At 43.2% G+C, this 25,617-nt stretch overlaps 1 protein-coding gene across 1 annotated transcript in view; it reads right to left on the minus strand.

Annotated features, from left to right (window-relative positions):
* The window catches only part of ttn.2 (titin, tandem duplicate 2), a 267,045-nt gene that overhangs the window by 133,696 nt on the left and 107,732 nt on the right, over positions 1–25,617 (minus strand). Inside the window, 22 exon segments of the mRNA XM_053329075.1 lie at positions 2,953–5,667; positions 5,850–5,912; positions 6,233–7,402; positions 9,230–9,718; positions 10,480–10,569; positions 10,867–10,962; positions 11,358–11,684; positions 11,921–12,124; positions 12,662–12,733; positions 13,200–13,286; positions 13,451–13,522; positions 14,415–14,486; positions 17,374–17,415; positions 18,192–18,236; positions 18,429–18,485; positions 20,015–20,041; positions 20,151–20,228; positions 20,369–20,578; positions 21,754–22,014; positions 22,680–22,947; positions 23,589–23,672; positions 25,129–25,312. Coding sequence (XP_053185050.1) covers positions 2,953–5,667; positions 5,850–5,912; positions 6,233–7,402; positions 9,230–9,718; positions 10,480–10,569; positions 10,867–10,962; positions 11,358–11,684; positions 11,921–12,124; positions 12,662–12,733; positions 13,200–13,286; positions 13,451–13,522; positions 14,415–14,486; positions 17,374–17,415; positions 18,192–18,236; positions 18,429–18,485; positions 20,015–20,041; positions 20,151–20,228; positions 20,369–20,578; positions 21,754–22,014; positions 22,680–22,947; positions 23,589–23,672; positions 25,129–25,312 — 6,713 coding nt within the window.

A 25,617-nucleotide genomic window follows, 5' to 3' on the forward strand; every position in this document is an offset into this window, starting at 1 on the left:
TAACCGTGGACTGTCTTTCAACTTTAATTCCCTCTATAGGGGTAACAATGGCTGTTTTGGGACTTGCCTCCTCATCTTTAATAACAGATAATGTCCTATTTTCCTCTTTCTCATTATCTCCTATCAGCATTTCTGCTACTGTCCCCTCATTCATAGATGTTACTGCAGCTCTGCTTTCAGTGTTTTTCTGCTTGGTTCTTCTTCCTTCGATCGGACTAACTTTAGCTGTTTTGTCTTTAACCGTAACTGTCTTGGATTGGATCTCTTCTGCTATGAAATCTGATTTATTGGTTTCATGTAAAGTCTGTTTTGTATCTCCAACAACTCCACTACAGGTGTCCAGGTCTGGTCGTACTTCTCTATCTGCTAAGTCTGCTCTGGTATCAATTCTTTCAAATGGAGCCACTTTGGTGGTTTTGTCAGGTATAACAACTCTTTGGAGGGAGTCAAATTTAACGTCTGCATGTTTAACTTGTTGATATTTTACAGATGCAACCTCCATCACAGGTGCAAATTTAGCTGAAAATGTTCCGTCAACTTGATCTGGTTTTGTTTCTGTTGCTTTAAACGGCACAACGCTACCGTATTCATCTTTAACTGTGACTGTCCTGGATTGGATTTCTTCGGCAGTAGCCTTTGTACCTTTGCCCAACTCCTGCTCTTTGTCTTTTAGAGATTCTTTTAAATGGCTGTCCTCAACTAGAACTCCTGATGTTTTGTCAGACTTCTGCCTTTCTCCTGGTTTGATTGTTTCCTTCCTTTCCTTTCCTCCCTCTTGTGTGGAAGAATCTGATTGAACACCTACATCTTTTACTACCAGCATTTTTTCTGAGGTTATCTCCATTAAAGGTTCCACAGAAAACTGTCTTTCATCTCTTTGGTGTTTTGTTTCTGTCACTTCAGATGGAGTAACAGCATACTGATCTTTAACTGTGACTGTCTTGAATTTAATTTCTTCTGCAGTAGCCTTTGTACCTTTGCCCAACCCCTTCTCTTTGTCCTCAACTAGAACTCCTGATGTTCTGTCAGACTTCTGCCTTTCTCCTGTTTTGATTGTTTCCTTCCTTTCCTTCCCTCCCTCTTGTGTGGAAGAATCTGATTGAACATCTTTTACTACCAGCGTTTTTTCTGAGGTTATCTCCATTAAAGGTTCCACAGAAAACTGTCTTTCATCTCTTTGGTGTTTTGTTTCTGTCACCTCAGATGGAGTAACACCATACTGATCTTTAACTGGGACTGTCTTTGATTTAATCTCTTCTGCTATAAAATCAGATTTATTGGTTTCATGTAAAGTCTGTTTTGTATCTCCAACAACTCCTCTACAGGTGTCTAGGCCTGGTCGTACTTCTCTATCTGCTAAGTCTGCTCTGGTATCAAGTCTTTCAAATGGAGCCACTTTGGTGGTTTTGTCACCAAGTATTTCAACCTTTGACTTGTTTTCTTGAACTTTCTCTTCAGTTTGATCGAACTTCTGACTGTAACCTTTCCTCAAAGAGACGTTCTCTGACTCAGAAGTGCCTCTCACTAGCTCATCATGTGTAATAAATCTTTGTGGAGTATTTAATATAGTGTCTCCTTCTTCCAATAATAATGATTTTTCATGTGGAACATCCATTACAGGAGTCCTTGAAGACTTACTTTCTATTTGCTCTTGCTTTAATTCTGCAGTAGTAACATTATAAACAGCATCTTTAACTGAGTCTGTTCTGGACTGAATGCTTTTAACCGGTCCATGGTCTGTCCCTAACCCTAACCCTAAGTCTGTTTCTTGAGTTTTTAGCTTAGCAACAACTGTCACGTCTGCCTTTTGTTGTTTCTGTCTCGTGTCAGTTTCAAACTTTTCTACAATCTCTTGTTTCTTGGCTTCAGTTTTCATTCTCTCCTCAGCAGAGTCTGGACTTTGTGAAACTTCAGCAGTTTCATAAACATCCTCTCTCCTTGATGAAATGTCTTTTATCAGCTTGTCAGGTATAACAACTCTTTGGAGGGAGTCAAATTTAACATCTGCATGTTTAACTTGTTGATATTTTTCAGATGCAACCTCCATCACAGGTGCAAATTTAGCTGAAAATGTTCCGTCAACTTGATCCCGTTTTGTTTCTGTTGCTTTAAACGGCACAACGCTACCGTATTCATCTTTAACTGAGACTGTCCTGGATTGGATTTCTTCGGCAGTAGCCTTTGTACCTTTGCCCAACCTCTGCTCTTTGTCTTTTAGAGATTCTTTTAAATGTCTGTCCTCAACTAGAACTCCTGATGTTTTGTCAGACTTCTGCCTTTCTCCTGTTTTGATTATTTCCTTCCTTTCCTTTCCTCCTACTTGTGTGGAAGAATCTGATTGAACATCTACATCTTTTACTACCAGTGTTTTTTCTGAGGTTATCTCCATTAAAGGTTCCACAGAAAACTCTCTTTCATCTCTTTGGTGTTTTGTTTCTGTCACCTCAGATGGAGTAACACCATACTGATCTTTAACTGTGACTGTCTTGGATTGGATTTCTTCTGCAGTAGCCTTTGTACCTTTGCCCAACCTCTGCTCTTTGTCCTCAACTAGAACTCCTGATGTTTTGTCAGACTTCTGCCTTTCTCCTGTTTTGATTGTTTCCTTCCTTTCCTTCCCTCCTACTTGTGTGGAAGAATCTGATTGAACATCTACATCTTTTCCTACCAGCGTTTTTTCTTTCTGTCTTTCATCTCTTTGGTGTTTTGTTTCTGTCACCTCAGATGGAGTAACACAATCATACTGATCTTTAACTGTGACTGTCTGGGACTGGATGTCTTCAGATGGTGTAACTGAATCATCTATTATAGTTTGTTCCTTCCTTGTTCTCTTTATAGTTTTGTCTTTAACTGATTGAACTGTTTTTTTGGGAGTTTTGACTGATTTCTGGGGTTTGTCTGTCTTCTCTGCTGTAACTTCTATCTCAGGTCTAACTGATACCTTTGTCTCACTTTGTTCCTTCCCTTCAAACTGAGCAAGTTTGTCTTCTTCTGACTTGCTGACCTTCTCCTGAGGAATCTTTGTCAAATCAACAACGCCTTCCTTTCCTGTTATTTCGACTCTGACAGTTCTTTCAGTTTCGGTTACATTCGGCTCAGTTACCTCTGAAGCTGTCTGATCAATAGTTTCCTGTCTTTTTACTGTTTTCTTTTCAATGGGAGTAACCTTATCTGGGCCTGAGTTTGACCTGATTTGTCCGACTGCAACCCCTTTCTCGTCTCTGGGAGTTTTGTCTTTGGCGTCAGATAAAACAGCCAGTTGTGGAACATCTTCATCTTTCATTATCGCAGGTTCTCTCGCTGCTTCTTCCATCAGAGGCAATAATAAAGTCTTTCCTCTGAGTTGTTCCTGTTCTGTTGACTCAATAGGAATAACAGTACGGTACTCATCTGAAACTGAAACAGTCCTGGCCTGGACTTCTTCAGCTGTCATCTGTTTAGATTTGGCTGACTCTGTCTCATCTTTAGTGGAAGGGTCAGGTTTTTCAGTTTTATCCTCAACTTTGACAAATTCTGAGGGGATTTCTTTGTCTGCAAACTGTTTAGTTTCTAGAGACACTGACTCCTCTGAAGAAATACTCTCTGCACCTAAGTCACTTTCTTTAGAAGTGTCCTTCATCATGGGTGTGACTGGGACCTTTGGTTCCTTTTGTTCTTGTGTTGATTTCGTCTTTTTAACTGGTCTGACTTTAATACTTCTATCTTTAGCAGTACTGACCCTTTCTTGGGTTTGTTCCTCTACGATCTGCTGAGGTTTGGTACATTTCTGTTGTGGATCTTGTGGAGATACTGATTTGTTGTCTGCTGCTTGCTCTGTGATAAATTCTTTGTCACGTGTCTCATCTTTAGTGGGAATAACTTTTTCAGTTTTATCCTCAACTTTGGGGATTTCTTTGTCTGCAGACTGTTTAGTTTTGGCTAGCTCTTCTAGTCCCTCGTTGAGAGACACTGATTCCTCTGAAGAAATACTCTCTACACCTAAGTCACTTTCTTTTATTTGTGCACATTTTTCAGGAGAAGCTACTTTTGCTCCCAACTCTTTGGGTGTAACTGAGACCTTTGCTTCCTTTTGTTCTTGTGTTGATTTCCTCTTTTTAACCGGTCTGACTTTAATACTTCTATCTTTAGCAGCACTGACCCTTTCTTGGTTTTGTTCCTCTACAATCTGCTGAGGTTTGGTACATTTCTGTTGTGGATCTTGTGGAGATACCGATTTGTTCTCTGCTGCTTGCTCTGTGATAAATTCTTTTTCACGTGTCTCATCTTTAGTGGGAATAACTTTTTCATTTTCATCCTGATCTGTGACGACCTTTGATGGGATCTTTTCTGCTGCAGCTGCTTTACTTTTCTCTTTTTGTGATAGTAAATCCTTTGATGCTGACTCATCCTGATCAGACTCTGTTTGTTTGTCTTTCAGTGCAGTAATACCTGAAGTATCTCTGCTGGGTTTCATCTCTGTTGTTCCCTCTAGAGGACCGACTTTGACTAGTTTGTCTTTGAGTGTAACGACATGAGACAGGATTGATTCAGACTGAAGCTTCCTGGTTGACTTTGGCAGTTTCTCAGGTGTTTCCTTCATCACAGGTATATCTGAGGCCTGTTCTGATTGTTTTATCTCTTTTTCTTTGATGACTGCATCTGAGTGAAAACCATCAAAGTCTCTTGTTTTTTCTATAATCTGCTCTTCTTGTATCACTGACTGTTTTTCCTTTGGTTGTTTTAATTCATCATTTAGTCCTTCGTTCTCTCTGAAAGGTTCCTTGGTTCTACTGATGTTTTCAGGAAAGTCTTCCCTCTCTACTTCGTCATGTGTGATGTCTAGCTTTGAGTCTTTTGGTTCTCGTGCAGGTTTCGTTTTAGAAGAATCAACTTTCTTTTCTATCGTTGGAACATTTTCAGGAACTCCAGGTTGAATATTTTGTGTCACAACTTTGCTTTCCTCAGATAGTGACTGGTCTGGTCTGACTGGTTTTTCAGCTAATGTTTTCTGTTTGGCTGTAACTGCTGCTGTTTTATGGATGTCCTCAGTAACAGATTCAGCTTGTCTAAGTTCATATGAAGCCTCTTTTATTGGTTTAACAGGCTCTGAAGAATCAAGTTGTTGTGTATCTGAGGTGATTACAGTATGTTCAGGTTCAGGTTGCTCTTCCTGCTCAGTGTGTTTTAGTTTCCTCTGGAGATTATCTTTACTGTCTTTACTGTCTAACTCAGGTTTTCTATCTGCTGATTCAGGTTTATCTGAGTCTGTGTTACAGGTCAGCTTCTGCTTTTGATCAGAAACATCTTTGACTGAATCTTTTGGACTCTCAGCTTTAGTTATGTCTTTTCTAGAAACTTCCTCTTGGTCTCTAGCAGCTTTTTTAATGTCTTTCATTTTTACACTTGATGTTGGAAACTCTTTAACTTGAGATGTTTGTTCAGTTGGTATCAAACCTTTTTCAGTTTCTATCATGTCTTTGGTTTTAACGCCCAGCATCATTGAACCATCAGTGACAGATTTATCACCACTTATTTTAGGTTCTTCATCAGGTTCTTCCGTCATACTTAAAGATTTTAAATATTTGCCAGTGATTTCTTCTCTTTCCATCATACCCGTCTCTGCAGTGGACGCTTCCTCTGACACTAAATCATCTGTCAGTATGCTCTGAGTTTCTAATCTCTTCTCAGCTGCTTGTAGATTGTCGATTTTAAGAGTTGTGAAGAGAAAGCACCATTCAGCGGTGCCAAGAGATTAGGAGAAAACACAACACAGAGACAAACATCTGGAGTTAAACACACACAGAAGTAATAAGGAACAGGAGCTGATTATCAACCTGAGGTGAGTTTATCATAATGAGCTGCAGTTGTACCTCTCTCAGGGGTTTTTCCAGGAAGTGGAGCAGCAGGAATCTTCTCAGGCTTTGCTTCTGTTTCTTTAAAGAATAATCAAGTTTCAGTTAAATGCAAGATAAATGTTTAAAAGAAGGAAAGAAGTATTAGAAAGAAAAGCCTTTAAACCACAAAGGGATTAAAAAAAAGAGCCCTTTAAAAAACATATAGAGGAACAAACTGACGTGATGAGAATGAAGGAGAGAAATATTTAGAGATTAGATGAGACTCGTAGAATAAGACTGAAATGTTTCCCAAAAAGAAAAAAGACTGCAGCCAAAGATGGATCATATGAAAGAGTCTAAGATTAAAATGATGATGATGATGATGGTGATGATGATGATGTTAGATTGTCTCTTGTTACCTCTAGAAGCTGCTTTCAGGGAAGTCCTTTCCTTCTCCTCCGGTACTGAAGGTTTAGAAGGTTTTGAAGGTTTTGAAGGTTTTATCTGAACCATCTCTTCGACTAAAAGACTTGTTTCTTGTTCTTCTATGACTCCAGTCTCGCCTCTCTGAAGAGGAACTTCCTGTTCTGCTTCATATTTTGCAGACTCGGCTTCCTGTTCGGTCACTTTTGGCTTCGGAAGCTCAATATCTGTTACTGACACTTTTGGTTTGACTTCAGGTTTAACTTTGGGGATAATTTCTACTTCCTGTTTAGATTTCTTTTCAGTTATCTCATCAGCTTTAACTTTGGGGATAATTTCTACTTCCTGTTTAGATTTCTTTTCAGTTATCTCATCAGCTTTAACTTTGGGGATAATTTCTACTTCCTGTTTAGATTTCTTTACAGTTATCTCATCAGATTTAACTTTGGGAGTAATTTCTACTTCCTGTTTAGATTTCTCAGTTATCTCATCAACTTTAACTTTGGGGATAATTTCTACTTCCTGTTTAGATTTCTTTTCAGTTATCTCATCAGCTTTAACTTTGGAAATAATTTCTACTTCCTGTTTTGATGTCTTTACAGTTATCTCATCAGCTTTAACTTTGGAAATAATTTCTACTTCCTGTTTAGATTTCTTTTCAGGTATCTCCTCAGCTTTAACTTTGGGGATAATTTCTACTTCCTGTTTAGATTTCTTTTCAGTTATCTCATCAGATTTAACTTTGGGGATAATTTCTACTTCCTGTTTAGATTTCTCAGTTATCTCATCAGCTTTAACTTTGGCGGTTATTTCTACTTCCTGTTTAGATTTCTTTACAGTTATCTCATCAGCTTTAACTTTGGTGATAATTTCTACTTCCTGTTTAGATTTTATTTCAGTTATCTCCTCAGATTTAACTTTCTTCTTCTCTGGTTTCTTTGCAGACACTTTTTCTTTTTTGACTGCTGGTTTAATGACTGCTGGTGGAGTAACTTTAGTAGGTTTGTCTGTAACTGTAACTTCCCTCAGCTCGACTATAACTTCCTCTGCTTGGCTGTATTTCTCATCGGGAACAGCTGATATCTCCTCATCATAACTGAACGACTCCTCTGTCAAAATCTTTCCTTCAGTTTCAGTTTCAAGCTCTTGAGTGTGTTTTCTTGCTTCTGTGGTAATAACAAGAGGAGAAGGTTTAATCTGATCTGCATATTTAACTAACTCTACTTCTCTGATTGAGGATGTTTCTTGAGTTTTTACTACTTCCTGTTCTTTAAGCTCAGTAACTTCCTGATGAATCATTGATGTGCTTTCTTTTCTCTCAACTGTCCTGACAGCAAAAAACTCCTTTTCAGTTTTTTCATTGGTAGGTTTTTCCTCCCTAACTTCCTCAGAGTGAGTTTCCTGAAGGACAACTGTAGTTTCTTTAGTTTTTGGGACGACTCTGTGTTTAATCACTCTGGTCTCCTTCTTCTTTGAAGTGTCAGTAACAGATATTTCACCTCTCAGTTCTGACTTTTTATCTCTTTGTCTCGGCTTTTCTGTTTCTACGATCGTCTCTTCCACAGGAGCTTCTTCTTCTTCTTCTTCTTCTTGGTCCTCGTCTTCTTCTTCTTCTTCTGTCACGTAATAAACTTCCTGTGTCTTCTGAGCTTCTTTAATTTGCTCAATCTTGATAAGAGTTGTAAAGTCTGGAGGTTTTTAAGAGTCGTTGAAGAAGAAGAAGAAGAAGTAGAAGAAGAAGAGGCGTCATGTGTCGGCGCCAAGAGGTGACGATAAAACACAAAGACAAGCATCAGTGTTAGAAAGAGACACACACGAGGATTAAAGAGCTACTGATTAAACCTGATAATCCACCTGATGTGTTTTATCATCAAGAGTTAAGATGCAGAGAAGTACTCCACCATGAGTTCAGATGGTACCTGGTTCTGGAGGAGAGACCCTTTTCTCTGGAGTCTTCTCAATCTTCTTAGTTTCTGTTTCTTTTAAAAGAAAGAGTTTGAACCCATGTGTTGTGAAGAAGAGGATGGTTTTTAAAAAGAAGAAGAAGAATTTACAGAGTTAATAAACACAAACATAGACAAATAATAACCAGGAAACAGGAAACAGGAAACAGGAAGTAACACAGAACAGAGAACATCCTTAGACCTCAAAGACGGATGTGAAATGTGACAAGATCCGTTCAAGACGAGGCAACAGTTCATTTCCTGGTTTTACTGCTTTGACTGTTCCTTCCTTCCTTCCTTCTTTCCTCCCTTCCTTCCTTCCATCTGTCCTTCCTCCCTCCCTCCTTCTCTCTTTCTTTCCTTCCTCGCTTCTGTCCTTCCTCTCTTTCCTTCCTTCCTTCTTTCCTCCCTTCCTTCCTTCCTCGCTTCTGTCCTTCCTCCCTCCTTCTCTCTTTCTTTCCTTCCTCTCTCTTTCCTTCCTCGCGTCTGTCCTTCCTCCCTCCTTCTCTCTCTTTCCTTCCTCTCTCTTTCCTTCCTCGCGTCTGTCCTTCCTCCCTCCCTCCCTCCTTCTCTTTCTTTCATTCCTCTCACTTTCCTTCCATCTGTCCTTCCTCCCTCCCTCCTTCTCTCTTCCTTCCTTCCTCCCTTCCATCTGTCATTCCTCCCTCCCTTTCTCTCTTTCTTTCCTCACCCTACCTTCCTCCCTTCCTTCTTTCCTCTGTCCTTCTTTCCTTCCTTTCTCCCTTCCTCTTTTCCTTTCTCCCTTTCTCCCCCCTCCTCCCTTCTTTCCTCCCCTCTTCCTCCCTTCCTTCCCTCTTCCTCCCCTCTTCCTCCCTTCCTTCCTCCCTTAACTCAAGGAGGGTCTCACTGGTTCAAAGCCTTCACTGCATCATCTGATAAATGTGTCTGTAATTGTTCTTTTGCAGTAAAACAGGAAACTGAACTCTGTAACTCTGTGACTGTTGCCATGCCAACGGTTCGCATGCATGAAGAAGAGAAGAAGAAGAAGAAGAGAAGAAGAAGAAGCACTGAGCTCGACCTCAGCTGTACCTTTAGGAAGAATCTCTTGTTTAACTTCAATCTTTGTTTCTGTTCGTTTCTTAGACTCCAGTTTGGGTTTGACTTCCTCTACTGGCTTCCTCTCAGGCTTCCTCTCAGGGATCTTCTCAGGAATCCTCTCAGGGATCTTCTCAGGGATCTTCTCAGGGATCTTCTCAGGGATCTTCTCTTCTTTCTGAGGAACTTTTACAGGCTTCTTCTCAGGAGGAGCTTTCTCTATTACTTTTTTCTCTGGGAGTTTAACTTTAACCTTTTCTGGAACCTTTTCAGGAACCATCTTTGACATTTCCTCCACTTTCCTCTCAGGTGTTGGAACCTTCTCAGAAACCTTTTCCTTCACTTCAGCTTTAACTGCAGGTCTTCTCTCAGGTACTGGTTCAGGTTCAGGTTCAGGTTCAGGTTCAGGCTCAGGTTCAGATTCAGGCTCAGGCTCAGGTTCAGGCTCTGACTCAAGCTCCTCATCAAACTCCTCCTGAGGTTCTGTCTCAGGTTCAGATTCAGATTCAGGTTCAGGTTCAGGTTCAGGTTCAGGTTCAGGTTCAGGTTCAGGTTCAGGTTCACGCACCTCTTCAGGTACAACTTTGGGCTTCAAAGCTTTAAGAGGGTTTGACACAAGAACATTCACAAGACATGACTATAGAGACCAGAACAAGGTGCTGCTGGGTTTAAACAGAACAGGGATGATGTCATTATTACTCTCAGAGCTTTATCAGTCGTGGAGCTGAAAACTACATTAAGGTCCATTTTAAAAAGATGATATCAAAATATAAACTGCTCATTCACTGAGGAGCAGGAATGATATCTGGAAACCTTTAAATAATCCACCTGATAGAGATGATGGGTCTACAGAAAGCAGACTAACCCAAATCCCTTCTGCAGACCATAGATTGATGGAAAGAGCAAATCATTGAAATCTGGCAACTAGCTCAGAAATCTATCTCTAAACCTTCTGGATTTAGGATTTATTATATTTCATACGTGAACTTAATATATACACGTTAACTTTGTCACAGGTTATATGATAATGATCAAACTTAGAAAGCAGAAGTTGGTAGAAATGAGTCAGCAAGTTCAGCTCACTCTCACAAATTTGGATTATTAGTCCTAATTTGGGAGGAAAGTATAAAACATAATCTAAATGTATGAAGATGATTTTAATAATGTAACCCTGTCTGTTTAAAACATGAACAGACCAACATGAAAACACACAAACAGAAGATGTTCCAGAAACATGAGAGTACCTTTCTCTTTCCTGGCCGGCTCTTCTTTGGGAGGAACAACAACAGCAGCAGTAGCAGGTTCTGGTTTCTTGGGTTTTGGAGGCTCGGGAACTTTAAAGAGCATCATTCACAAACATTAAGAAGATTTACAATGAAGTCAAGATGAAGAAAAAAACCCCAAAAACCCCAAAACCCAAAACCCAACACTCTAATCGAGCGCTCAACAAGAAGAAGTCAAGTTTAAAGTGACACAGAGACTCTGAACATACTGGAGCAAGAGATTAGACGTTAGACAAACACTTAACCAAACCCAGAAGAGTTAAAGATGAGTGTGAGGACTGAGGAGTGTGAGGACTGAGGAGTGTGAGGACTGAGGAGTGTGAGGAGCTTTGGATGAAGTTTAAATACCTTCAGCTCTCACAGGCTTCTTCTGCGGAGCTTCCTCGTCTCTCTGAACCTTTACTGGGACTGCTGCTGCTGCTGCTGCTTTTGGTGCTTCTGGCACTTTAAACACAAACGACGCCAGCAGGAGAATAAATTAACTATACTTATAATTATGGGTTATGAATCCAAAAGTTAAAAAAGACTCAAGAAGAAGAAGAAGAAGAAGAAGAAGAAGAGAAGGAAGTAAAGGAAGTGAAGCTGCTTTGTTTTATGGCTCAAAGCAAAGAGACGATAAATGAGACAAACTGGACTAAAACACAACAAACAGACAAACAGAGGGAATAAAAACTATTAAAACTGAAGCAGCAGGTCGGATTAAAGATTTAAGGAGTTTAAATCAAACACAGAAAAGATCAAAGATGGATTAGACAGGAAGTCACTGCAGACACATTCAAGCTGGAGTTAAGAGAAGATTAAGAACAACTCCAGAAGCTGCGTCTCAAACAGAGATATACCTTTCTTCTTCTGAGGCTCCTTTGGTGCAGCGGCTGGTTCTGGTTCTGGTTTGGCCTTTGCAGGTTCTGGTTCTGGTTTGGCCTTCGCAGGTTCTGGTTTGGCCTTTGCAGGTTCTGGTTCTGGTTTGGCCTTCGCAGGTTCTGGTTTGGCCTTTGAAGGTTCTGGTTTGGCCTTTGCAGGTTCTGGTTCTGGTTTGGCTTTTGCAGGTTCTGGTTTGGCCTTTGCAGGTTCTGGTGCTTTCACTTCAGCTTCAGCTTTTTTCACTGCAGGTTCAGGTTTACGGACTTTTTCTGGTTCTGGTTCCGGCTTGGTTTTGGCTTCAGGGACTTAAAGCAACATTCAGTGTTTAGAGACTTTCAGGACAAACAGACACTCAAAGATTTGCTTCCATGTTTGAAGCTGAACAAACACACAATCAGACAGGAAGTACATTCAAAACAGACAGGAAGTAAGTTCAAACCAGACAGGAAGTACATTCAAACCAGACAGGAAGTACGTTCAAACCAGACAGGAAGTACATTCAAACCAGACAGGAAGTACATTCAAACCAGACAGGAAGTACCTTTAGATGGAGGTGACACCGGCTTCTTTAGCGCTGCTGGCTTCACTTCGGGCGCCGGCTCATGCTTGGGTTCAGCTTTGGGAGCCGGTGCAGGTTTAGGCTTGGGTTCAGGTTCTGCTTTGGGTTTAGGCTTGGGTTCAGGCTCAGGCTTAGCTGCAGGCGCCACTTTTTTGGGCTCTGCTGGAACCTGAGGCTTGGACTCATCTTCAAGTAGGCAACACAAACATTAGCTAACGTTAGCGTAAAGTTGTTGGTAGCAGCTAAGAGTTATGAAGAGTAGAAGAAGATTAAGACGACTCAATGAGAGTGAGACAAACACGCTGATGAAGAGTGGACGTGGTGACGGGGTTATATAGAAAACACACAAACAGAGGATTTAAAATAATGGGATATCAAGAGGTATGAATTTATGAATAATCTGATATCAAGAGGTGTGAATTTAAATCTGATATCAAGAGGTGTGAAGTTAAATAATGAGATATGAAGAGGTGTAAAGTTATGAATAATGGGATATCAAGGGGTATGAATTTTAGTAATCTGATATCAAGAGGTATGAATTTAAATAATGGGATATCAAGAGGTATGAAGTTATGAATAATCTGATATCAAGAGGTATGAATTTATGAATGATCTGATATCAAGAGGTGTGAATTTAAATCTGATATCAAGAGGTGTAAAGTTATGAGTGATGTGCTACTGAGGATTCAGGTTAACCAACAGGAAGAAGAGAAAGAACAGTACCTTTAGTCGGCACTTTGGGTTTCTCAGCAGGCGGAGACGGAGCAGCTGCAGGCTTCTTTACCTCCTCTGGTGCTTTTAGATAAAACACATTATAACCCAGAAACAGCACAGTTCAACCTACAATATTAATATCACACACAGCAGTCCATGAAAGGACAGAAGGAAGGAATGTGTTAACCCATTTAAGCCGGGATGCAGTACCACATTTCTACCAGTAAAGATGGGGGGGCGCTGTTGAGTAATTCTACCATTAAAGCTGGGAAAGCCTTGGAAACCAATCGAGCGGGATTTATGAATGTTTTTAGACGATGAAGAAGAGGAAGATGATTCTGCAGGATGAATAATTACTACTCTAACCCTTGAAGGCGCTTATACCTGCAGATGCAACACAGATGGACTCTGGTCGCATCTCGTTACCAAGACGAACATTCAGGTTCAGGTTTTAGGGGGTTATTTTAGCTTTTCCAGGCTTTTTTAGGCCTAAATGGGTTAAATAGATTTGTTAGATGAAGAGATGTTAGAAATCACACATCTCTACCTTTAGCAGCAGGAACTTCCTCCTTCTTCTTCTCTGGCACTAAAGCAACAGGAACCTTTTCCTCCACCGGCTTTTTGGCTTCGGGTACTTCAGAAAGGTTCAAGGTGCAATCAAGTCAATTTTAACAAACGACCACAAAAACACGATTACACTAAATAACACAAGAGCTACTGTAAAGGATAAACACCATGGAAACACACAGATGGAGTGATCAGAGGGATTAAAGGGAACATGGGAGGGTTGCTGAGTACCTTTGGCTGCTGCTGGCTCCTTCACAGCTGCTGCAGGCTTCTTCTCTTCAGGCTTCTTCTCAGCTTCAGGGACTTAAAACACACTGACTGTATTAGCATCACATGGAGGATTGATGCTGGGTAAATGCATGTGAAGCAGAGAAGCTAGCTGGGCAGAAGCTAAGATAATAAGACTGATAGAAGAAGAAAAAGCCTCTACAGCAGGGGTGTCAAACTCATCTTCATTCAAGGGCCACATACAGACCAATCTGATCTCATGTGGGCCGGATCATTAAAAAGATGGAGGGAAGAAAGGAAGGAAATAAGAAGGGAAGGGAGGAAAGAGAGACAAAAGGAAAGAGAGACGAAAGGTAGGAAGGACAGACAGAAGGAAGGAAGGACAGAAGGAAGAAACGGAGGAACGAACAAACGAAGAAAGGAAAACAGGAACGTAGGAAGGACAGATGGCAGGAAGGACAGAAGGTAGGAAGGACAGATGGCAGGAAGGACAGAAGGTAGGAAGGACAGATGGCAGGAAGGACAGAAGGAAGGAAGGACAGATGGAAGAAACGGAGGAAGGAAGAAAGGGAGGAAGGACAGATGGAAGGAAGAAAGGAAAAAAGGAAAGTAGGAAGGACAGATGGAAGGAAGGACAAAAGGAAAGTAGGAAGGACAGATGGAAGGAAGGACAAAAGGAAGAAAGGAAGGAAGGAAGGAAAAGAACACAGAAAGGAAAGTGGGCCGGATCGCACCCCTTGGCGGGCCGGTTCTGGCCCACGGGCCTCATGTTTGACCCCCCTGCTCTACAGAGAGAAGTCTATCTGAAGCTCAAGTAAGAAACTAAAAGAGTGAAACAGGAAGAAGCAAGAGTTTAGTAGCAGACAGACGGATGGACGGGTAGAAGAGCAGAGCAGTGAGCTGAGCTGGGGTTAGGGTCAGGGGTCAGGGGTCAGGGGTCAGGGGTCAGGGGTCATGTGTGTCGTACCTTTCACAGGAATCGCTTCTCTCATTTCTACTTTCTTGGTCTCCACGGTCTCTTCAACAGGAACTCTGACAGCTGCAGGAAGAAGAACAAAAAGAAAACATCCAGAATCATCATCAACTGAACGTCTGAGTTACTGAAGAGTCCCAAACTTTAACTTCCTGTCGTCCTCACGGGTCTGTTCCTTCTTTCCTTCCTTCCTTCCTTCCTCCTACCTACCTTCCTTCCTTCCTTCTTTCCTCCCTCCTACCTACCTTCCTTCTTTCCTCCTTCCTACCTACCTACCTACCTACCTTCCTTCCTTCTTTTGTCTGTCCTTCCCTTCTTTCCTTTCCATCCTTCCTTCCTCCCTTCTTCCTCCCCTCCTACCTACCTACCTACGTTCCTTACTTCTTTCGTCCGTCCTTCCTTCCTTCTTCATCCCTCTCTCCCTTCCCTCCTTCCTCTTTCCCTCCCTCCTTTCCTTCCTTCTTCCTCCCTTCCATCCTTCCTCCCTCCCTTCCCTCCTTCCTCCCTTCCTTGCATCCTTCCCTCCCTTCCTTCTTCCTCTCCCTCCCTCCTTCCTTCTTCCTCCCTTCCATCCTTCCTCCCTCCTTTCCTTCCTTCTTCTTCCTTGACTCAAGGACAACAGGAGGGTTAAAGAAAGATCACATGTGTGGAAACAAATAGAAAGACTTTTTATTTCCAGTTTAATTAAAAGTCAAACTGTGCAAAGAAGGATAATTATAATAATCCTTCAATAATTACCGAAGCTTAAAAAAAAAGGTTTTAGGAGTTATGCAGAAGCTAAAAAGAACCAGGAGAGGTTAGTTTGGAAAATAAAAATTATAATTATAGAAGAAGAATGATTATAAGAAAACCAAAGAAGAAGAAAAAGAAAAAAAAAAGGTTGGGAGAAAAAAACACAAACAGGAAGAGAGAGCCATGGTTACGAGCGGCTCACACACACACACACACACACACACACACACACACACACACACACACACACACACACAGGTGAAGCTACCTTTGCTTGTGGACACCTGTTGAGTAACGGTCTCTTCTGTCCAGCTCGACTGAAACTCGACTGAAGAGCGACGAACACAAAGAGACAACGATGTGACAAACACTCAGGACTCATTCCTTCCTTCCTTCCTTCCTTCCATCTGTCCTTCCTCCCTCCTTCTCTCTTTCCTCCCTTCCTTCTTTCCTCTTTTCCTTTCTCTTTCCCTCCTTCTTTCCTTCCTCTTTTCCTTTCTCCTTCCCTCTGTCCTTCCTTCCTTCCTTCCTCCCTCCCTCCCTCCCTCCTTCTTTCCTTCCCCCTTCCCTTCTGTCCTTCCTTCCTCTTTTCCTTTCTCCTTCCTTCCTTCTTTCCTTCCTCCCTTCCCTTCTTTCCTCTTTTCCTTTCTCCTTCCTTCCTTCCTTCCTTCCTCCCTTCCATCGTTCCTTCCTCCGTCCTTCCCTTCTTTCCTCCGTTCTTCCTTCCTTTCCTTCCGCCCTTTCTTCCTCCCTTTTATCATTCCTACCGCCTTATCTCTTTCCTCCCTCCCTCCCTCCATCCTTCCTCCCTTCCATCCTTTCTTCCTTCCTTCCTTCCTAGACTGGAGGACAACAGGAGGGTTAATTGAAGAGAAACCAAACTCATGTCTGTGTGAAATATTTAAAGGTTCGGCTGTGATGAGGATTTAGCGCCATCTAGCTGTGAGGCTTCAGACTGCAGCTGAATCCTTGTTTCCTTCCTCATCATGCAGCCTTGTTTCCTTCCTCATCATGCAGCCTTGTTTCCTTCCTCATCATGCAGGAGGACTGTGAAACTATCAAACAACCAGGACTCAGTGTTAGTGAGAGTGAGAAGATGAAGATGGAAGATGAAGATGGGATTAAACGTATTTAAAACCAACAAAGAAGAAGAAGAAGTTTTGTCTCCTTGATTCAGAGATCAGTCAGACGACACCATGGAGGTTACGATGGGTGGAAGAGGAAGAGGAAGAGGAAGAAAGGAAGAGGAAGAAAGGAAGAGGAAGAGGAAGAGGAAGAAAGGAAGAGGAAGAAAGGAAGAGGAAGAGGAAGAAAGGAAGAAAGGAAGAGGAAGAGGCAGAGGAAGAGGCAGATTTGGGCAAATTCAGTTTCTGAATTGTGTTTAAACTGAAAAAACCTTTAATAAACCTTTTAATGACTAATGAATCCTAACTCCCTCCTTTCTTTCCTTCTTCCTTTCCTCCCTCCTTTCCTTCCTTAACTCCTTGTCTCATTCTTTCCTCCCTCCTTTCCTACCTCCCTCTCTCCTTTCCCTCCTTACCTCCTTCTATCTTTCCTTCCTCCCTCCCTCCTTTCCTTCCTTACCTCCTTGTCTTATTCTTTCCTCCCTCCTTTCTTTCCTCCCTCTCTCCTTTCCTTCCTTACCTCCTTCTATCTTTTCTTCCTCCCTCCCTCCTTTCCTTCCTTATCTCCTTCTCTCTTTCTTTCCTCCCTCCTTTCCTCCCTCCCTCCTTTCCTTCCTTACCTCCTTCTGTCTTTCTTTCCTTCTTTCCCCCCTCCTTTCCTTCGTCCTCCCCCCTCCTTTCTTTCCTTACCTCCTTCTCTCTTTCTTTCCTCCCTCCCTCCCTCCCTCCTTTCCTTCCTTACCTACCTCCCTCCTTTTACTTCTTCCTCCCTCCCTCCATTCCTTCATTCTTTTCTCCATCCTTTCCTTCGTCCTCCCTACCTCCTTTCCTTCCTTCTTCCTTCCCTCCTCCCTCCCTCCTTCCCTACCTCCTTTCCTTCATTCCTTCTTTCCTCCCTCCTTTCCTCCCGCCTTTCCTTCCTTCCTTGACTCCAGGACAACAGGAGGGTTAATGTATAAGTGAAACTAAAGATCAAATGATTAAATGTAGAGTTCAGACTAAAGAAGCTTTGTGATTAATTTTCCCAGATCTGCTCAGACAGGAAGTGATGAAGAGGATGAAGAGGATGAAGAGGATGAAGGTAGAACATGTTGTACCTCTCTGCTCCACCTCTTCTTCATAATGATACGAAAACTCAGCTGATTCTTTGTTTCCAAATATTAAAGAAGAAAAGACAAACACGGTTTTAGTCTGTGATGAGAAATCTAGATGTTAAATAAAACCAGAAAGATTAAATTATATTAACCCTCCTGTTGTCCTCGAGGAAGAAAGAAGGAAGGAAGGGAGGAAGAAGGAAGGAAAGTAGGGAGGAAGGAAGAGCAGAGGGTAGGAAGAAGGAAGGAAGGAAGGATGGAAGGGAGGGAGGAAGAAGGAAGGAAGGATGGAAGGATGGACGAAGGAAGGAAAGTAGGGAGGAAGGAAGAGCAGAAGGTAGGAAGAAGGATGGAAGGGAGGAAGAAGGAAGGAAGAAGGAAGGAAAGGAAGGAGGGAGGGAGAAGGATGGAAGGGAGGAAGAAGGAAGGAAGAAGGAAGGAAAGGAAGGAGGGAGGGAGGAAAGAAGGATGGAAGGGAAGGAAGGAAAGAAGGAAGGAAAGGAAGGAGGATGGAGGGAGGGAGGGCGAAAGGAAAAGAAGGAAGGATGGAAGGGAGGAAAGAAGGACGGAAGGGAAGAAGGAAGGAAGGAAAGAAGAAGAAGGGAGGAAGGGGGATGGAGGAAGGAAGGGAGGAAGGACAGATGGAAGGAAGGAAGGAAGGAAGAAGGACAGAAGGACAGAAGGAAGGAAGGAAGGAAGGAACAGACGGGGTCAATCAGACCCGAGAGGACAACAGGACGGTTAAATTAAATTAAATTAAATTAAATTGTTGGTGAAGGTGAGGGAGGTGAAATGAAAACAGGAAATAGAAGCATAAATACCTCTCTGCTCAATCTCTTCCTCATAATGAACGAATTTAGCAGATTCTTTAAAAGATAGAAAACAATTCAGACCTTAAACTTTGAATTTAACTTGACTTTAACCTGAAAAGATTCAATTTATCCAGTATATTTATTTCTTTTTTTATTATAAAAAGTTTTATATTAAGTAAAAAAAAAATTATTAGTATAGTACTATATTATTATTTACTTACTATTTATTTTTTATAATTATCTTACCTTGTATTTCCACTGATGAAGCCACTTCAGGCCTCTGAACTGAGGAGTCTGGCACATCTACAGAATATGAAATATACCCCATTTAAAAAAAATAAATATATATATAAATATAATATATATTAATATTAAAGCAAAAACAGGGTTAGAAAAAAACATTATATTAATAGTTTGCCATATCAATTAATTTGCCAGAGTTGTTGGAAGGTTTGTTTTTGTGCTAAGCTAACGTTTTATTGTTTGTGCTAAGCTAACGCTTGTTTTTGTGCTAAGCTAACGTTTGTTTTTAGTGCTAAGCTGACGTTTGTTGATTGTGCTAAGCTAAAGTTTGTTTTTAGTGCTAAGCTAACGTTTGTTTTTGTGCTAAGCTAACGTTTGTTTTTAGTGCTAAGCTAACGTTTGTTTTTAGTGCTAAGCTGACGTTTGTTGATTGTGCTAAGCTAACGTTTGTTGTTAGTGCTAAGCTAACGTTTGTTTTAGTGCTAAGCTAACGTTTGTTTTCTGTGCTAAGCTAACGTTAGCATCCATATATGAAACCAAATATCTACCAAACGTCAGCTAACTACACACAGCTAACAAGCAGCTAACTACAACAGTTGGATATTTAATATATATATATTTTATTTTTATATGTTTGTTTGTATGATCTGAAAATTACCATGACAAATAAATAAATAAATAAGACTAAATGAGATCTATGTACGTATTCACATAGACAGAAAAAATTAACATTAAAGCTAAACACAGAACAAACACAGAACACATAATGCTTCACGTGTAGTTTATGATATTCTGATATTTATACTCTTTGTTAACTTGAGCTAATTATAAAAATAATGTTGGATGTTCAGATTTTGGGGAATTATAACATCTGGGCTCTAAAATCACTTTAATGTAATATCGATATTATGCTAACTGCCAACGGAGTCTTTGTGCTAAGCTAAGCTAAGCTAAGCTAGCATCTAGAGCAGAGGAGTCAAACTCATCTTCATTCAATCTGATCTGATCTGATGAGGGCCGGATCATTAAAGAGATGGAGGGAGGGAAGGAAGGAAGGAAGGAAGGGAAGGAAGGAAGGAAGGAAGGAAGGAAGGAAGGAAGAAAGGTAGGACATAAGAAGGGAAGGAAGGAAAGACAGGCAAAAAAAGGAAGCAGGGAAGAAAGAAAGGAAAGAAGGAAGGAAGGAAGGAAGGACAGATGGAAGAAAGGGAGGGAAGGAAGGAAGGAAATAAGAAGGGAAGGAAGGAAAGACAGGCAAAAGGAAGGAGGGAAGAAAGGTAGGAAGGACAGATGAAAGGAAGGAAGGAAGGACAGATGGAAGAAAGGGAGGGAAGGAAAGAAGGAAGGAAGGACAGACGGAAGGACAGAAGGAAGGAAGGACAGACGGAAGAAAGGAAGGAAGGAAGGAAAATAGGACAGTGGGCCTGTCTGCAGCCCTCAGCGGACCAGTTCTGGCCCGCGGGCCTCATGTTTGACAACCTCTGCTCTAAAGTAATAACGAGGATTTCCTAAAAAGTCTGTGGTGATCTAGGAAAGGAAACGGGTGATCTAGGAAAGGAAACTATTGATCTAGGAAAGGAAACACTTACCGATGGGCACCATGGCTAATTCAATCTCTGTGAAAAAGGGAGGAAGAGTGAAGAAGACGAGTTAAAGAGTGAAGCAGACAGGAAGCTGAAGAACAGAAGCTTTGAGAAAAGATGAAGCCTGACTAGGAAACGTTACCTTTGCCAGACAAATAAAGCTCGGCTGTGCTCTTAGCCTCTCCTCTGGGCTCCAACCTCACAATCACTGAGTAAACGCCTACATGGGATATTAGTAATGAAGACTTTAAAACATCTCAGAGAAAAATAAAAATCATGATGAGAAAAAAAATCTACTGGAGCTTTTTTTTTTTTTGGGTTGGGGGAGTTTGGGAAGGGGCTCGATGTCTCTCTACACACCTTCGTCTTCGATGGCCACGTTTCGGATGACCATGAAATGTCTTCGGCCCTGGCTTGTGAAGTTGTACTTAGGGCTCTCTTTCAGTTCCCAGGTGTCTTTGTACCACGAAACGATCGCATTGTCGAAGGAAACCTCGCACTCAAAGGTGGCCGACTGGCGCTCGTTGACTTCGATGTTGTGGATGCGTTTGGTGAAATGAATTTGTTCAGCTAAAACAGATATAAAGACGGGAATGGGTCAACGTGGTCTGGCAGCACACATACTGGGAATGTATGACAAGAGAAAACATCCACAGGTTCAGGAGGAGGGGGGGGGGGGGGGGGGGGTTGGAGGGGGGGGGGGGGGTTAGACATGATGGTGGTGGTGGTGGTGGTGGTGGTCAGAGGTTATGGATGATGGCTGCTGGGTCGGAGGAGGAGGAAGAGGAAGAGGAAGAGGAAGAGGATGAGTTTGAGTTGAGATGATGTAAGACAGAGGTGTCAAACTCATTTTCATTCAAGGAAAGAAGGAAGGAAGGACAGATGGAAGGAAGGAAGGAAAGAAGAAAGGAAGGACAGTTGGAGGGAAGGAAGGAAGTAAGGAAAGACAGATGGAAGGAAGGAAGGAAAGAAGAAAGGAAGGACAGATGGAAGGAAGGAAGGAAGGATGGAAGAAGGGAAGAAAAGGAAAAAAGGAAGGAAAGAAGTAAGGAAGGAGGGAAGGAAGGAAAGAAGGGAGGAAGGAAAGACAGGCAAAAGGAAGGAGGGAAGGACAGAAGGAAGAAAGGAAGGAAGGAAGGGGGGAAAGGAAAGAAGGAAGGAAGGACGGACGGAGGAAATAAGGAAGGGGGGAAAGGAAAGAAGGAAGGAAAGAAGGACGGAGGAAAGAGGGAAGAAAGGTAGGAAAGACAGAAGGAAAGGAAGGAAGGACAAGCAGAGGAAAGAAGGAAGGGGGGAAAGGAAGGAAGGAAGGAAGCAAGGAAGGGGGGAAAGGAAAGAAGGAAGGAAAGACGGACGGAGGAAAGAAGGAAGGGGGGAAAGGAAGGAAGTAAAGTGGGCCGGATTGGACCCCTTGGCGGGCCAGCTCTGGCCCACGGGCCTCATGTTTGACACCCCTGATGTAAAGAAGACAACGAATGAGAAGGTGGCGGTGATGGTTGGATGATGGGTTTTTGGTTTTTTTACTTTTTTATTTTTTTTATTGCGAGGTAATCCAGGAGAGGAGGAGGAGGAGAGGCGTGGAGAAGAAAGAGAAGAAGAAGAAGAAGAAAAAAAAAAAAGAGGAAGTCCAATATATCATATCCAGCGTTAGTCTGAGGTGTTGATGATGAAGGGGGAAGTTGTAAGAGGTTAGTAGACGGGCGGGCGGGGGTCCAGGAGGAGGAGGGTCTCCGCCGGGTACAAACCTTCCACCCAGAGATCCGCCGAGGACTCGAGCTGCTCGTACTTGCAGGAGTATCGGCCTTCGTCTTCAGGCTTCAGCTCTCTGATCACGAGCTTCTGAACTTTGTGTTTCACCTCGGATCTGAACCTGCCCTTCATCTCTACCTGCTGGCCATTCTTAAACCACTGAGCCTCAACGTTAGGGACCGACAACTGACAAGACAGAGTGCACGACTGGCCTTCCTTACCCGATGTCTCCTCCAGGTGCTTCTCCACCTCGGCTTCTGCAAGATAAAAACACACGAAGAAGAAAAGAGAGAGGAGAGAGAGAGAGACGGGGGGGGGGGTGGTTAGAGCAGGGGGGTCAAATCTCTGCTTCATTTAAAGAGTCATATATGTACAGGAGAATGTGATCTGATGGGTTAGGGTTGTTAAAGAGATGGAAGGAAAGGAAGGAAGGACAGATAGAAGGAAGGAAGGGAGGACAGATGGAAGGAAGGAAGAAAAGGAGGAAGGGCGGGAGGGAGAAAGGTAGGAAGGACGATGGAAGGAAGGAAGGAAGGACAGACGGAACGAAGGAAGGAAGGAAGGAGGGAAGAAAGGAAGGAAAGAAGGAAGGAAGGAAGAAAGGGAGGAAGGACAGACAGAAGGAAGGAAGGAAGGAAGGAAGAAAGGAAGGACAGAAAGAAGAAAGGAAGAAAGGAAGGAAGAAAGAAAGGAAGGAAGGAAGGACGGAAGAAAGAAAGGACAGATGGAAGGAAGGAAAGACAGGCAAAAGGAAGGAGGGAAGAAAGGTAGGAAAGACAGATGGAAGGAAGGAAGGAAGGAAGAAAGGAAGGAAGGACAGAAGGAAGGAAGAAAGGAAGGAAGGACAGACGGAAGAAAGGAAGGAAGGACAGAAGGAAGAAAGGAAGGAAGGATAACTGGGTTAGGGGTTGTGAGTACTGACCCATGACGGTGAGCTTGGCGCTGGAGATGTGCGGCCCACAGACGACCCGGTAGTTTCCCTGATCAGCTGATTGGCACTTCCTGATCTTGAGCAGGTGGCGGTCGCCGCTGATGCTGATGTCATACTTATCGCTGGTGTCCAGTTTCTGCGTTCCCTTGTACCAGGACAGAGCGATCTCCGGGTAGTTGATCTTCACCTCGCACTCAAACACCGCTTCCTTCTTGGTGAACGCAGCCTGGTCAGCGATGTCCTTCACCACGGTAACGGGCTGCCGGAGGGACAAGACCATTACACATCACTCAGTGTTTCTATGGCAACAGCAATAAGTCTTTCATTTTAACCCTTCCTGTCGTCCTCGCGGGTCAAATTGACTGTTCTTTCTTTCCTCTTTTCCCTCCTCCCTTCCTTCCTTCCTTCCTTCCTGACTTTCCTCCCTTCCATCCTTCTTCCTTCCTTCCTCCCTCCCTTCCTTCTTTCCTCTCTCCCTCCCTTCTTTCCTCCCTCCCTCCTATTTTCCTTCCTTCCTCCTTTCCTCCCTCCTTTCCTTCTTCCTTCCTTCCTCTTTTCCTTGCTTCCTTCCTTCCTCCCTCCTTTCCTCCCTCCCTTCCTTCCTTCCTTTCCTCCCTCCCTTCCTTCTTTCCTCCCTCCCTTCCTTCTTCCTCCCTTCCTTCCTTCTTCCTTCCTTCCTCCCTTCCTTTCCTTCCTCCCGTCCTTCTTTCCTCCCTCCCTTCCTTCTTCCTCCCTTCCTTCCTCCCTCCCTTCCTTCTTCCTCCTTCCTCCCTTCCTTCCTTCCTTTTTTTTCCTCCCTCCTCCCTCCTCCCTCCCTCCCTTTGTTTCTAAAGTTAAAATAATCGTGGTTATGATGTTTCCTAACGGAGCAGCTCTATCACACAGTGAACTCTTCCTCACCTCAGTGCGCTCCATCCTCTTCTGCAGGTCGGCCACCAGTCGGGCCATGTCTTCATCACTCTCTCTGTCTCCACGTTCCAGTTCCTGCCAACAAGACCAACACTCAGCACTTCATCTAGAAACCCAGACATGTGAGAGGGGTCAAACTCATCTTCATTCAAGGGCCACAGACAGAAGGAAGGAAGGAAAGAAGGAAGGAAGGGAGGAAGAAAGGAAGAAAGAGAGGAAGGACAGACAGAAGGAAGGAAGGAAAGAAGGAAGGACAGAAGGAAGAAAGGGAGGAAGGACAGACAGAAGGAAGGAAGGAAAGAAGGAAGAACAGAAGGAAGAAAGGGAGGAAGGACAGACAGAAGGAAGGACGGAAACAAGGAAGGATAGAAGGAAGAAAGGGAGGAAGGACAGACAGAAGGAAGGAAGGAAAGAAGGAAGGACAGAAGGAAGAAAGGGAGGAAGGACAGACAGAAGGAAGGACCGAAGTAAGGAAAAAGGAAGGTAGGAGGGACAGACAGAGGGAAGGACGGAAAGAAGGAAGGACAGAAGGAAGAAAGGGAGGAAGGACAGACAGAAGGAAGGAAGGAAATAAGGAAGGACAGAAGGAAGGACAGAAGGAAGAAAGGGAGGAAGGACAGACAGAAGGAAGAAAGGGAGGAGGGACAGACAGAAGGAAGGACCGAAGTGAGGAAAAAGGAAGGTAGGAAGGACAGACAGAGGGAAGGATGGAAAGAAGGAAGGACAGAAGGAAGAAAGGGAGGAAGGACAGACAGAAGGAAGGAAGAAAGGGAGGAAGGACAGACAGAAGGAAGAAAGGGAGGAAGGACAGACAGAAGGAAGGAATGAAGTAAAGAAAAAGGAAGGTAGGAAGGACAGATGGAAGGAAGGAAGGAAACAAGGAAGGACAGAAGGAAGAAAGAGAGGAAGGACAGACAGAAGGAAGGAAGGAAATAAGGAAGGACAGAAGGAAGAAAGGGGGGAAGGACAGGTGGAAGGAAGGACCGAAGTAAGGAAAAAAGGAAGGTAGGAAGGAAGGACAGATGGAAGGAAGGAAGGAAATAAGGAAGGACAGAAGGAAGAAAGGGAAGAAGGACAGCTGGAAGAAGGACCAAAGTAAGGAAAAAAGGAAGGGAGGAAGGACAGATGGAAGGAAGGAAGGAAATAAGGAAGGACAGAAGGAAGGAAATAAGGAAGGGCAGAAGGAAGAAAGGGAAGAAGGAAGAAAGGGAGGAAGGACAGACAGAAGGAAAGAAGGAAGGACAGACAGACGGAAGGAAGGACCGAAGGAAGGAAGGAAGGACCAAAGTAAGGAAAAAAGGAAGGTAGGAAGGACAGACAGAAGGAAGGAAGGTAGGAAGGACAGACAGAAGGAAGGAAGGAAATAAGGAAGGACAGAAGGAAGAAAGGGAAGAAGGACAGATGGAAGGAAGGAAAAGAACACAGGAAGGAAAGTGGGCCTGATTGCAGCCCTCGGCGGGCCGGTTCTGGTCCACGGGCCTCATGTTTGACCCCCCCCCCCCCCCCCCCCCCCCGTGTGTGAGGAGTTTACCGGTCTTCCACTTTCTTCAGCCTTCTCCTTCTTCAGCTGCTCGATGGCCTGCAGCAGGCCGCGGTAGTCCGTGATTCCGTACATCCGGGCGTACTTCTCGTATTCTTTAGGATCAACGTTCCTCAACAACTCCACGATGTCGATGTCCTTCTCTTCCTTTGGACTCTTCTGCTTGGACGGAGTCCTGACAACACAAACACAGAGACACGTTAGGAAGGAAGGAAGGACAGAAGGAAAGAAGGGAAGGAAGGAAAGAAGGAATGGAGGAAGGAAAGGTGGGAGGAAGGGAGGAAGGGAGGAAGGGAGGAAGAAGGAAGGAAGGGAGAAGGAAGGAAGGCCCGGAGGAAAGGAAGGACGGAAGGAAGGAAAGAGGGAAGGAATGAGGGAGGAAGGAAGGAGGGAAGGAAGGAAAGAAGGATGGAAGGAAAGGAAGGAAGAAAGAAGGAAGGAAAGGGGGAGGAAGGGAGGAAGGAAGGAAGGAAAGGAGGA

The sequence above is a fragment of the Scomber japonicus genome, chromosome 11 (genome assembly GCF_027409825.1).
Source record: "Scomber japonicus isolate fScoJap1 chromosome 11, fScoJap1.pri, whole genome shotgun sequence".
In the NCBI taxonomy this organism is placed as follows: domain Eukaryota; kingdom Metazoa; phylum Chordata; class Actinopteri; order Scombriformes; family Scombridae; genus Scomber; species Scomber japonicus.